The sequence below is a fragment of the Poecilia reticulata genome, linkage group LG6, assembly GCF_000633615.1.
Source record: "Poecilia reticulata strain Guanapo linkage group LG6, Guppy_female_1.0+MT, whole genome shotgun sequence".
Classification (NCBI taxonomy): Eukaryota; Metazoa; Chordata; class Actinopteri; order Cyprinodontiformes; family Poeciliidae; genus Poecilia; species Poecilia reticulata.
Window position 1 is genome coordinate 29,583,366 of NC_024336.1, and position 13,688 is coordinate 29,597,053.

At 40.7% G+C, this 13,688-nt stretch overlaps 1 protein-coding gene across 2 annotated transcripts in view; it reads right to left on the minus strand.

Moving 5' to 3' along the window:
- Positions 1-2,669: 2,669 nt before the first annotated feature.
- cmip (c-Maf inducing protein) overlaps positions 2,670-13,688 on the minus strand; it is a 37,475-nt gene continuing 26,456 nt past the window's right edge. For both annotated transcript variants that reach the window (XM_008412545.2, XM_008412546.2), the window contains exons 8-21: positions 13,355-13,458; positions 13,165-13,269; positions 10,804-11,250; positions 8,110-8,175; positions 6,092-6,118; positions 5,960-6,008; positions 5,764-5,871; positions 4,872-4,988; positions 4,493-4,633; positions 4,238-4,285; positions 4,004-4,150; positions 3,813-3,918; positions 3,667-3,737; positions 2,670-3,285 (exon numbers count right to left, since the gene is read on the minus strand). In XM_008412545.2, the coding sequence (XP_008410767.1) occupies positions 3,232-3,285; positions 3,667-3,737; positions 3,813-3,918; positions 4,004-4,150; positions 4,238-4,285; positions 4,493-4,633; positions 4,872-4,988; positions 5,764-5,871; positions 5,960-6,008; positions 6,092-6,118; positions 8,110-8,175; positions 10,804-11,250; positions 13,165-13,269; positions 13,355-13,458 (1,590 nt within the window). In that variant the 3' untranslated portion in view covers positions 2,670-3,231. The remainder of the gene's footprint in view (positions 3,286-3,666; positions 3,738-3,812; positions 3,919-4,003; positions 4,151-4,237; positions 4,286-4,492; positions 4,634-4,871; positions 4,989-5,763; positions 5,872-5,959; positions 6,009-6,091; positions 6,119-8,109; positions 8,176-10,803; positions 11,251-13,164; positions 13,270-13,354; positions 13,459-13,688) is intronic.

Below are 13,688 nucleotides of genomic sequence, written 5' to 3' on the forward strand. Positions count from 1 at the left end.
GCATTATTATTATTGTTTTATATTTAAAAAAATGGCCACATTTAAACGAATAAAGCTCAGCTACGGTCAAATCGGCTTTCATCAACCCCCCTTGAACTGGCCTTTTGGGGGATCAAATCCCTCCGTTTCAGTCGTTCGTTTTGGGAGATAAGTGATCAAACCCCCGCCCCTTATCAGATTTTACAAACCTTTTTATATATTTATATATAAAATAGAAATTACAAAAAAAATATTAGATGATGCAGCAACGCATACGTGCAAAAAAAAAAAAAACTAGAGCAACAACACAGGAAACAAGACTCTGATTAAAGTGATTAAATCATCAGAGGAGAGCTGGAAACCGTTAAAATAATATGCATTAAAAACATTTCCTTTTTTAGGGTTACAGTGCACTTTGTGTGAAAAAATAAAACAAAAAAAACAAGGAAAACAACCACAAACAAACGTTAAGATGAAGGCAACACAGCCTGCAGCTGAAATGAGGCTTAGAGAAGAAAAAGGGGGATGAAGAGGAGGAAAAGGACTCCAAAAAGACGATTATGTACACCGGTATGTACAGGACAACCGGACCCGAACCTTTCGGATCGTTACGGGTCGGAACAGACAGCCTCGATGGCACCAAATAAATAGGAAACAAAACGTCCTGTCCTGTGGGAGCGGTCGGCAGGTTGACGCCAATAAATTAACCAGATAAGAGGACGTCCGACGTGTGTTTGATACCGGAGGGGAACAAAAAGTTCAAAATGTTGGTTCCGAGGGAATGTAGCAAACAACTGCTCCGATCCAATATTTACACGAATGAATCCGTCCGGATCGTTTTCTCTCTTCAAAGTCGGAACAGTGCGACTGAAAGTTGGCTGGATATAGAAGTTAGTTTTTTGTTTTTTTTTTTCTTGGCAAAATTGTCCTACAACAGTTTGTTTCCAGAGCCAAAAAATGTCCAAGAGGACTCAACATGACGTCACTCGGAATTTAGTGGTTTTCCTCTTCCGTCCAGATACAAACGAAACAAAAAAAAAAAGAAAGAAAAGAAACAGCAGCCGCCATGTTTTCCCTCCCGAAAACAAGCGGAACACGAACGCATCCACTCCCAAATCTGGAAAAATATGTTAATTCAAGATAATAAAAAACTCAGTTTTCCTTTTTTCCGTGTGACGGACATTAGGAGTAGTCTTTTTTTAGGAAAAACTGAAAGGTCCTGACTCCGATAGAGTTCGGTCGGTCCGTTCAGGGAGCTACATCATGGATCGGTTCGGAGACTAACGGCTATTGTGCCGAACAAAGTTTCCGCTGCAAAATTAGTTTCTCCACCAGTAAATGCAAATTCAACACCATTAAAGCTACACTAAAGGCGGTTCTTGATAAAAATGTGATCCTTTAATAGATTTTTTTGTTTTTCGAAGATTAAATTCTTGGAAAAATCTGGATTTTGATGTTGGTACGCACAGAACCGCCAGCTTGTTTTGACAAATGTTTTACAGTTTCAATTTATTTAGATTTTTAACTTGGGGCCAAGCTAAGATTGTTTATTTATTTACGAAAAATAAAGTCATAATATTACAAGACCACAGTTGTATAATAAGAAAGGCAAAGTAATATGAGAATAAACTCATACTTTAGCCATAACAAAGTCCTAATGTTAAAAAGTAGTAATTTTATAACTCCTATACGAAAACATAAAATGAGGAATGATGAGCGTCTTTTGAAGTTATACTTTGCTATTGGCATCAAATTATCATCAGTAGCAGAACTTTGAAATGATTGTGCGAAGAACTGTTTGTTTCAAAGGAAGACTTGCTGAACTGGTTACGTTAGATTTCGAGAACCAAAATATTTTTTTCTCATTAAAACAACTTTTTTTTGGTGTAATTTTACAACATATTGTGGTAAAATTGTGTCTTTATTCTGCTGATATTATGACTATATTCTCGAAATTAAACAATACATTTTTATAGCTTGGCTCCAATACTCAGGTGCACAAGTCACAGAAGAGATTATAGAAAATATGTTCTGTTATTTGTTATTTTAAGAAAAAAAAGGGAGCCAAACATCTATTGATGTCAAAAAATCTTCCAGCCCTACCGTGATTTTATCTCCATACGACTGAAGCTAAAAGTGCAACAGTTTAACATTTATTATTATATTCGTAGATTTAAAAACAGCATAGAGCTGTAGAGTCTGTTTTAGGAGTGGCCTTGAATCCCATGGTGGTGTCATAAACTAGAGAAAAGCCCTTTCCAGGTCGTAATGTCTTTTCTTCATGGCTTGGCCCATAACCTTGATCCAGAATTACATGACAAATTTTTAAATTATGCATTTTTGTGACCTGGACAAAAGAGCCAGAAGCAGAATTATTCAGGGACTGAAGACCATCTGGACCATGGGTGGTCCTAGATGGGGGCTGACAGGGGCCAGGGTCCCTCCAGATCTGGTCAGATATCAACAGTGTTATACATAATTTTTATTAGATAAATCTAATAAAATTAAATTCAACATGATAATCTAAACTTCTGGATACAAAATATAAAACTCAAAGCTGACCCTTTCCAATATAATCACATTCTATAAATTTGAGTCATGGCTTCAAGATTCAAAAGTACCTTTTGAAAATAACGTTTAAAATATATATTTTTTAAATTGGTAATGTTTTATTTTTCTTTGTAGTTAAATTTTACAAAATTTTATTTCTGTCTCCATTTTTAAAAAATTATTAATAAAACAAATTCATGATAAATATTTAGAAAGTGCTGATTAAGTCTGGTGGCATTTCATGATATTAAAGTTTGATTATCTGATTTTAGATTAATTTTAATCAAGATTATCTAGAATACGAGGTGTATTTGAATGCAACGTGGGGCTACTGACGTGACATGAGGTCAGAACTGGTGGGAGGAACTCGTCTTAGAGGGGAAACGGTTTCGGACACAACACCTGAACGTCTCCAGCGTTCATCACAGGAAGCCTCAAAACTCAGAGACCATTTAGGGCGAAGGACGGATGAAAGGGTGCGGTCCCTGTGCAGTCTGACTAAAACAGATCCTAAAAAAAGAGGGATGAAACATCCACGGAGAAATGTTGACCTTTCCTTCACGGCTGCACCCTGAAGTGGTTGAAGCTGAAGAAATCTCCTCCATAGCTGGCTGGCGGAGAGGCGCTGAGGTTCTGGTCGATGCAATTGATGGTGGTGTGTGTGTGTGTGTGACCATGGATGGGGCAGGAGGCTGTGGCGGATCACCAGGCCTCTGTGTACCGGACATCAACGTCCTTCAGGTTGGGCAGTTTGGCCTGCAGAGAGAAAACAAGACTTAAAATCTGCTGATTGTTATTTTATTAAGTCAAGTTTATTAGTAAAGCACTTTTCAGCAACAAGGCAGTTCAAAGTTAGAGCATGAAGATGTTAAATAAGAGGGGTTCCAGGGACTGAACCTTGGGGTACTCCACATGTGACTAAGGTATGCACATTTGCAACCAGTAAATTTGTCACGTTGAAGGTGGAAAAAGTTAAAAAAATAATTTATCAGGGTCTTGTTTTTTTAAGTGAACAAAGTGATTTTGTGCTTCAGAACTTTAAAACAAAAACAACAGGATTAGATAAAGAGAAGGGATCCAAGGATTGAACCTTGGGGTTCTCCACATGTAACTTCTGCTCCAGCTGCTGGGAGTTACCTTGAGGTCTTCGTACGTGTCGGCTGTGAGCTTGGTGCTGTTCATGTTCAGGCTGCACAGGCTCTTCATGGCTGAAACACAAAAAGCAGCTCCGTCAGCTACGGCTGCTAGCGCTTCAGAAGATTTATCAGTGAGCGATCTCTTACAGCTCAGAGCCAGCAGGCCGGCGTCGGTGACTGGCGTCTCACACAGGTTCAGGACCTGAAGGCAGGCCAGATGCTCGGATAACAACCTCAGTCCTGCATCCCCGAACTGCGGAGCACAAAACAAACCACAGGTGAGTCATTTCACAGCTTCGTCAGCCTCCGGTTTGTTTCGCGTCGCAGCGACTGCAGACCTGAGTGGACCAGAGGTTGAGCTGTTTGAGTGATGGCAGCTTGATGAGCTGCTCCGCGCAGGCACTGGTGACGTTGGTGAAGGCCAGGCTCAAGTTCTCCAAGTTCCCGAAGGAGCCTGAACTCAGCAGGCGGGCCAGATCTGCATCCTGCAGTGAGGAAGAGACAAAGCACATGTTTTTATTGTCTGTCAGCCAGGAAGGAGAGTTGATTTAACAGACTGAGGGTGAACTAACCGTGGACTTGGAGGGCAGAGTCAGCCGGGTGGGACCTCCTTTTCTTTGCTGAAGAGAACAAAAAGGAAAAGTTAGAGTTGTAAGGAATACACAGGATAAGTTTCTTTTTTAAAGCACAGAAAACCAGTAGTAGGCACACTAATCTGCTAATAGCCGAGCTAATCTTTTGTTTAGTGCTTTACCTAGCTTTGCAGACATTTAGCACACTAAATTAATTATTAAAGACATGCAGCTTTCAGAGGAGGAGAAACTCACCAGCTCCTTGAGCTCCCGCTGACGGTCGCAGAGCTGCTCGTACATGCGGAAGCCCACCTGCGTGCTCTGCAGGGTGGAGATGATCTGCAGCTGCGTGTCTTTGTTCTCGATGATGTTGTACTCCAGCATCAGACACAAAATCTGAGAACACAAAGACAAGATCTGTAAAACTAATGGCTTTTGTCTCAGTAGGTTTCAGTGCTTTTGGCTGATGCAGATACACACTTAGAAAAAAAAAAAGATTCTGGTGGATTTTCAAAGAAAAGAGATGAATAAAAATCACTCCTCTTCCATGACCATCCCAGGAGGTCAAAGGTTGAATTTCAGCATTGATCTGGAGTTTAAGCATCTAAAAAAAGTGTAAAAATCATATTCTGACCTCGACCATGGTCTGGTTCCCTCGCAGGGCCAGCAGCATGCAGGGACCCAACTTGTTCTCAGCCAGAGAGAGGAGGAACTTCTTGGTTTTGTAGCAGGAACCCATCAAGATGTGGACCTGCAGGAGAGAGGGAGATTGGCTCATTTCAATGGGAAAACATCAACAATAACATGGAAAACAGGCGACAAAGTTAAAAAATCAATGCATTTTAGTCATAAAACTACTGTCAACAGTTCCTCACCACGAGGGAAGCATCCAACTTCTGCATGAGTAGCTGTGCTTTAGGGCACAAAATGGAGCCCTTGCAGAAAATTATTCCACTTGGAAACAAAATTCATTCAGAGAAATAAAAGAGAAAATGGGCTTTTTTTGCCAAGTTTGTGCACATAAATAATGAATTTGGACTTGATTCTACTTTGATATTCATGAAAATGCTTTAAATATAAAAAAGGCAAAACAAAAATAAATATGTAAATATTTACTTATGGAGAAATTAACTTAGAAAAACAAAGAAGAGAATTAGCTTTCATCTTCGCCAGGTTTCTGCACACAAACTTGGTTTCACTTTGCTCTTAATGAAAACACTTTAATATGATCAATAAATATGTGAATGTATTTGCATTGTCTTTACAAAAGAGGAGGACAGCGATAGAATTGTCTCTGTGGCAGCAGGTTTTAGTAACTCGTGCTGTGCAGCGCTGACCTGAAGATAAAAGTCTAAACATTTTGTGTCCAGGATGTGTGGGGTCTGCAAAGATGTTGTCCAATTTAATTCAAGCTTTATAAAAGACACAGAATCCTGGTCTGTAGTGGCGATAAAAATAAAAAACAAAACAGCCTTCATGACGCTAATATTAGCATTCGTTTTTAGCCTTCGGAGTGATGGCCTCACCATGCTAGCAAACAGCTCGCCGTCGTCGTCACAGGCCACGCCCCCGGGGCTGTAGAGCTGGAACCAGCCATCTTTGCCTGAGCGAACGCTGAGCAGGCAGGAGTGAACCTGAAGACCACAGAAACACAGATGTTGCTATTTTTCTCTCTCTCTCTCTCTCTTTCTCTCTCTCTCTCTCTCTCGAGCAGCCACTCACCTCCTGCCTGGGATCCTCTGCAAACCTCTGGATGACGTATTTCAGCTCCCTGTGCAGACAGAGGAACAAGCGTCAGGCCGAGATGAAGCCACAGAGTCGGCTTTGCATACATTTCTACTTTCAGACACTTACTTTGTGAATTTGGCATGAGCCAGAGCCCTGCAGGGAGGAGAACGGAGAGAGATGTGAGAAACAGGAGAGCTTTTTGTTTCAGCAGCGGTGATGAGACGCTGATGACACAAGTTCACAGGTTTCAGGAGAGCAACAAGCTCGTTATATTTTCCGACTGCTGAGAGTTAATTGTCCTCTAGAGGAAATTAGTGAAGGTTTCTGTATCACTTTGTTATTGCAGTCTGAGCTGCTGTCAACTCGCAGCACTTCAAACAGGCTGATTTCTGGGCTTTAACTAGGCCATTGTAACCTCTTGAGTTTTTTTTTAGTCATTCTGTTGTAGGGCTGCCGCTACTGATTATTTTAGCAATCGATTAATCGATTACAAATTGGCATATTCTGCAGATTTTTTATTTAATCACAAATTTATGTTAGAAAATATTTAAAATTCTAAAAACAGTGTACACAAATAATTAAATTCATTTTTAAATTAGAAAAATAAACATTTTATGGGCTAAAATGCAAAAAAAAAAAAGCTCTGCACTTTAGCTGACAACCATTTCAATAATTTAATAATCACAATTAATCTGATTGTTTAAGAATTAGTTTTCTTGCAGAAAACCAGATTTTCTTGTTTGAAATTCAAACTGTCAACACTCTACCAAAGGCCTCAGAGGTTTTGAAAGAGAAAAAAAAGACACAGAATACTCCAGTTAACGATTAATCGATTACTAAATTAGTTGATGATTATTGAAGTAATAAATTAATCATGATTAATCATTTCAGATCTATTCTATTGTAGATTTACTGCTGTGTTTGAATTTATTGCTGTGTCAGTGACTGCAAGCTGCCCCAACCAGGAGCCTCCTCCATCATGCACAGCAGCTTCTGTGCATCATTGCCAAACATCTCTATTTTTTTTAAACTATATTTTTCCAGAAGTCTTTTGAGACCAGCTGCCATGTTGTGTTGTGTTGTGTTGTGCCATGTGTCTGCAGCCCAGTTGTTTTCCTATCATGAACCTTTATGTTTGACATGCTGACTTTGGGTTTTTGTCGTTTCAGCCACTCAGTCGGATAAATCAACCCTCTCCTCATGCGTGGCCAAGATGACTCATTTGATTTTCAGCTTGTTGCCCTTCCCAACGACGCCTAAAGCGCCAACGGGGCAGCAGTGGTGCAGGTGAGAAGCAGGTGCGTCCCAGCGTTGGAGAAACAACAAAACGTTCACCAGTCAACCCTAATGAAGCTCTGGGTGCTCCAGCCAACAACAGCTCTGGGCTGCTTCTGTCCAATAACAGCAGGCTCTCTGGGGGCAGGAAGGCTGGGACCGCTGCTTCACACACCTACGTCAGGAAGCCGGCCCCCGCAGGAGCCTCTCAGAAACACGGCTACCTCCACAGCGACTGGAGCCAGAATGCACAACATGGCAGGTTAGGTCACGGCTGCACTGCTGGTGTCAGAGGGAAACTAATGTGACAGGATCTGACGCCAAATCAGAAATATTAAAGATTTGGATTTACAACAATTCAATTCCTTCCTACAACGACACTAAACTAGAATAACTGCATTAAATATGGTGCTATCAGTGGTGGGGACTGCCAACTTAAAAACTAGTTGCACTAACCCTAAAGCACTAATCATAAACATTAGTACTGTTAACTAAAACGCTAGTTGCACTAACACTAAATCACTAAACCTAAACATTAGTTCCACTAAATAAAAAGTTAGTTCTGCCAACCATGAAACACAACATGAACACCTAGCATGAGTTATCAGGCACGGTAGAGGAGGGTTGATGGTTTAACCTCATTTGAAAGCAGAATATAGTAAAATGGCTGAAAACAAGAGGCAAGGTGTTTTAATGGCCTAATCAAAGTCCAGACCTCAACTGGAGAGTCATTTCTTCTAAAAGGTGGTTTTGCAAGTTGCTTGAAAACAAACAGAGGCGTCTCCTTGCTGATTTCATTCAGAAGTCTTTGACTCCTGAGGTCTGCATCTTTCTGGGTGAGAGCAGGAAGTGAGGATGCGAGCACTCACTCTTTCGGGAACGGGATGGGCTGCAGCAGACTGGCCAGAGCCGGTCTCCAGTCATCGTAGTCCGACCTGAAAAATCACAAAAGAAAAGCAAGAAATCCATGAGGACAATGCAAAGAGGCCCGGAGCATTTAAAAAAAAAAAAAGACAGCAGACAGTGAAACCCGAGCAGCGCCGCGATGACGCAGATTAACAGTTGTGCTGATGTAACAGAAGCTCTTGCAGCCTCAGATTACACAGATTAAGTAACTCCGGCTTTGTCACAAATGCTACAACTCTACAAACACTGTTGCTTTTTAAGCTTGCCAGCTTAGTCTACAACCCGCCGCCGCTCCACTTTCACCCTGTAATCAGCAGCGATCAGCCAGCCAGGGCGGCTCACATACTCGCCTTTCTCTAACTGGGACACTGACCGGTTTGTTGAAAGCATTTATCACTAAAAGGAAGCGCTAGTGTGTGTGTGTGTGTGTGTGTTTCCAGTTAGTGTGTGTGGATGACAGAGATTTTAACATGATGCCAATTTAACAGCTCAGTGTTCAGTTCACCTGAAATGTTTACAAAGTGAAGCAGGAGTTTAAAATGAGCTTTTTACTCCAAAGACAGAAGTCTGCTCTGATTGGTCAGCTTCCTCAGGCTCCGCCCACTAGAATGAGCCTCTATGCTGTTTCTGAGTATTAGCGCCAAGAAAACGTAAAAAATAAAATAAAATTACGAGAAAACCTCGTTTTTGTACAAAGCTTTAATATTAAATAATATCAGAATAAAGTAATGTTATGACTATTTTCGTAATATTCTGACGTTATTTTTCAAAAATATTTATGGCTCATTATTATGACTATTCTCACCGTTTTGATTTTATTCTCGTATGTCTTTATTCTCATATTATTGCGACTTTATTCTCAAAATTTTATCACTTTATTCTCATATTATGGATCCTTAACTTAAGGGATAATGGAAGGTTTTCATGTTTTAGTTGATAATCATGTTTCACAGATGAGTCTAAAAAAACATTATATTGTAAAACATTATTTTGTTAGTAATGTTTTTCTATAGTCAATACATTTTAGCCCATTTTTTTTTTTAAAGATTTCTACGTGGTATTGACATTTCTTAATTATATTTATTTGGCATCAAATATTTTGTTATTTTATTATCCATTATAGATGTGAAAATAATCCCATTACCAACTAAAACTGGAACATTTATTGAAACTGTGGGAAAGATCTTCAACTGTCGAAAAAAACTTTCAACTCTACTTGCCACTCAGGAATGTATTTTTGTCTTTTGGTACTAAAAAAGGCCAATTCCTGCGTCAAAAACTCACATAAATTAGAAAAGGTCAAGATAAAGAAAATCATACATCTTTTAAAGCTCGTCTTAAAACCCATCTATTTTACTTGACTTTCAACTCCAGCGGGATCTAGTTTTAAATTAAGAGTTTTTTATTTTTTTATTGTTATGTTGTGTTTTAATGTACAGCACTTTGTATCAGCTGTGGTTGTTTTAAAGTGCTTTATAAATAAAGTTGGTATGGTATGGTCTTTGCTGAGTGGCAACATTACCAGCTACGTTCTGTTCCGATAGCAGAACTTCTGCACCAAATAAGCAAGAACGAACTTTCAGCCGAACATGTCGAGTACAAGCACACAAGAACATATTAGCGTACTTCGCATTCAGAAGGTCTTTTGTTGCGTCAGAAACTCGCATACTTACGTATGCGAGTTTCTGACGCATACGTAAGAAACTTACGTATGCGTCAGAAAGTCCCTCTCAAAAGGGACAAAGTACAAAAAATATATAAATAAATAAAAATCATACTTCAGATATAATTTTCTGAGAACTTTTGAGTGTAGAGTTCCAGGAAGTCTGATAACATATTAAAGAAGAAATTACTCCGTGAGGCCACAGTCGCCATGGAAACCAGAGATTGAATTCCAAATCTTTTGTTTCCATGGCGATTGCCGCCTTTCACAGGAGGCAGGGAGAAATGAGTTGAAGCCCTGAACAAACTGTTACTGTGTAACAAAATATGCCCAACAATAGAAATAATTCTGACCCAACAGGGTCAGAACTTTCTGATGGGCTCGCATGTAAAATTATAAGTGTGAACAATGCTTTATGTAGAAGATAAGACGGGTTAAACTGAGCCCTCAGCTCCAGTCTGGATAGACAAAAATCAGAACTCTAATGGGAGTGAATGAGAGTTTGGGTGTGTACTCTGCAGTTTGGGGTAATTTGACAAACAAAAACTGTAAGTCCTACAACGGTGGGAGTCACACTGGGTGAAAGGAGAGAAAAACACCAACGATTTGATGTATAAACTGCTAATGTGGAGACGAAACTGTGAGCATGAAGGCAGTTTAAAGAAAAACAAATCGCAGAGTCAGACTCTAGATGTAACGTCATCAATCTAAGCTGAACATTCTGTGGGAAAAATCTGCAAAAAGTCCATCGAACTTAAACTGTGATTGAGCAAAAACTGTGAATCAATTCAGCCGAGTAAAGTCCAAGTTTGTGTGAGCTGAACTTTGAATGCCGTTTCTGCTGCTATGCTAGGCTGAACAGTGGAGCTCCAACCAGCGCTGGGTTTTTTATCATCTCACTAAAATCTCATTCAGCTCTAAGCTTTTAATATTTTGAAACTTTGAAAACTGCAAATTACATTTTGTTCCAGTGGAGCCTGTCGTGTGAACTCACAGCATCTTGAGGATGAGGGCGAAGCAGCCCAGCACTCGGTCGGCCTGCGCCGGCAGCTGGATGGACAGCGTGTTCACAGCCGGGCTGACCAGCAGGCAGTCGATGAGGTTCGGCTCGCTGTCGCCCCCTGCAGGCCCGCCCTTCCGCTTGGCGTTGGCCGTGTTGTTGTTCCGCTCCAGCTCCACCAGGATCTCGCTGGAGTTGACGATGGAGGGCGGAGGGGAGAGCGGCAGGCAGGGCGTCGGGGACGAGATGGGGATGGACGGAGTCGCCGGGTTAGCGGGGACGGGTGGAGACGGCTGGGGGGCGCTGGAGAGAGGCAGGATGGTGGAGGGAGGCGGCGTCGGCGGTTCTGGTCGCAGCAGCCGGAGCGGCATCGGCGGCTTGCGGTCGTTTTGCTGCTGGCAGCCGTTCCTGATCTCCTTCAGGCTGGGAGAGTTGTCTCTGCTGCAGGTGGGAGAAGCATCACAAACCATCACGGCTGCGTCCAAACAGCAGGCTGACGCTCACTTTTTACAGAAATACTTATTCCATTGGCAGATTTTTCCTCTAAATACCTGGGAGAATTGTCTTGTTACAAGTGTAAAATAACCAGCCAGTTTATCAACATTGGGGAATTATCGATCAAAAACAAGCTCCTGTATCTTGCTAGAACTGGATCGGAACCGAGCCGTGATGAAGTTTATACATGCCACATACGAACAAAACAAACAAAAACAAAATGACGCCGAGTCAAACTTTCCAGCACATGGTAAAGGCGGAAATGAGATAAGAGGGCAAGAGAGATGTAAACGGAGTCTGGAGAAATGGCTGCCACGGCGACGGTTCCCATGGCAACGGAAGCTCTGGGAGAAGAGAAGCTTTGGGGTCGAAGGTAATAAAGACCCAAAAGGAAACAACCGGAACCACCCAGACATAAATTCCTGGAAAGAGGTCAAACGGAGGGTAAACAAGCCGGTGTGTTTCCATTCGGTGACGTTTTCGTTTTATTTCACTCAAACAGCAACGGGTCGTAGAACCTAACAGTTTGACTCATTGTTTATTGTTTATTTTTTGCAAAATGACTCCAGCTCAGTCAGATTGGGTTTAGAGTAAAGGTGTTCAAACATTAAATAAATTATCACAAAACTACAATTTCTAAAAACTTTTTTTTTTTTTTTTATTAAAACAGTTCATCCTTAGTTAATTGTTGAGTAGATAAAAAAAAACAAATATTTTCTGTGATTTTAGTTTATAAAAATTAAATTTTTTTTGGCCCACATAAAAAAATGTTTGGACCCCACTGGTTGAGAATGTCCAAGAAAGCCAATTTTAAATTATTGTCACAGATTTTCAATTGGATTTAAGTCTCGACTTTGACTAGACCATTCTAAAACATGCCTATTTTTCGATCTAAACCTTCCTACTTTAGCTCTGGATGCTTTTTTAGGTCCAGTATTTAGCTCTGATCAGGTGCCCCTGCTGAATAAAACCCCCACAGTATGATGCTGCCACCACCATGTTCTACTATATATCGAATAGACCTAAAATCTTTCTTTTCCGTCTTTTCTTACATGAATTATGGCAAACCTCAAATTGTAATTTTCCCCAAAAAATCACCACCTCTCTCTTTACAAAAGATGTTTTAAACAGAAAACACCACTTTTGGCAAAAAAAATAACTCTGTAAGGTGATGAAATGTGACTTCTGATTCTGTAAAATTAAAATCCATCTGAGAAAATAAAATTTACTAAAAACAGATCGCTCCAACAGTTCTTTTTTTTTTTACAGGATATAAAACGCTTGTTTCATTTGTATAACAAATTAAATTTAATAAAGCTCAATAAAGAGTTTGTTGACAAGAAAAACCCACTAACAGCAGCTCTCATAAAAAACCTCAGGGTTTTCTCCACAGTCCAATGATCATGCAATATATTTAATTATTTTCCATTTATTTGTTTCTCCTATAATTGCTTGTGTATTTCTGTGGTGCTGCGGGATGCTGCAAATTAGTTTAGGGCTATAAATGGCATAATGTGGGTTTGATGACCGATCCGATTATGGGCTGCCTTCCTGGTAACAACTGGAAATGACTGTTTGTCCCGTTTCCTTCATATTAGAGCTGCAAGATGTGGGAAATTACCAGCCTGGGGTTTGTCTAATCAATGGAAACATGGAGGCAAACAACGCCACGGCTCCTCTGGATCAACAGCTCTAGCTAAACACTCGGATCATAAAATGTGAGATTACAAACGGGGTTACCCCCAAACAGTCCGGAGAGCCATTCAGTGCACAGCTACCGGTTATAAAAGGTGGTAATTAGCTTTACAAGTGAAGCAGATTTCTAGTGGAAAAGCAGCATGATTTCAGGAAATGACTGACCTGTTGATGAACTCTTCGTAGCAGGAGTAGATGGCCGCCAGGCAGACGGCCACCAGGTTGGGCAGCACACGGGGGTGAGGGCACTGCCCCGTCGGGCCGTGCATGCTGCAACACAAACACGTTTTATCCAGAGATTCTGCAGGTGGAATCACGTCTAAACGCTCCGAGACGCTCAGAGAAGCTCGCTCACCTGTGGATAAACTTCTTAACCACCTCCATCCCGCCGTTCAGCTCGTTCAGAGCCAGAATGTACTCCTGAGTGAAGAGACGAAGCCGAGGGCACTTCCCGAAATCCTGCCAGAATAAAAACACAAAGTTTGAGGATTGCCAAGTCTTATGGCCTTACTGAGAGAAAACTAAAAATAAAGTAATTAAATTATGAGGATAAGGTCATTAAATTATGAGGATAAGGTCGTTAAATTATGAGGATAAGGTCGTTAAATTATGAGGATAAGGTCGTTAAATTATGAGAATAAAGTTGTTAAATTATGAGGATAAAGTCGTTAAATTATGAGGATAAAGTC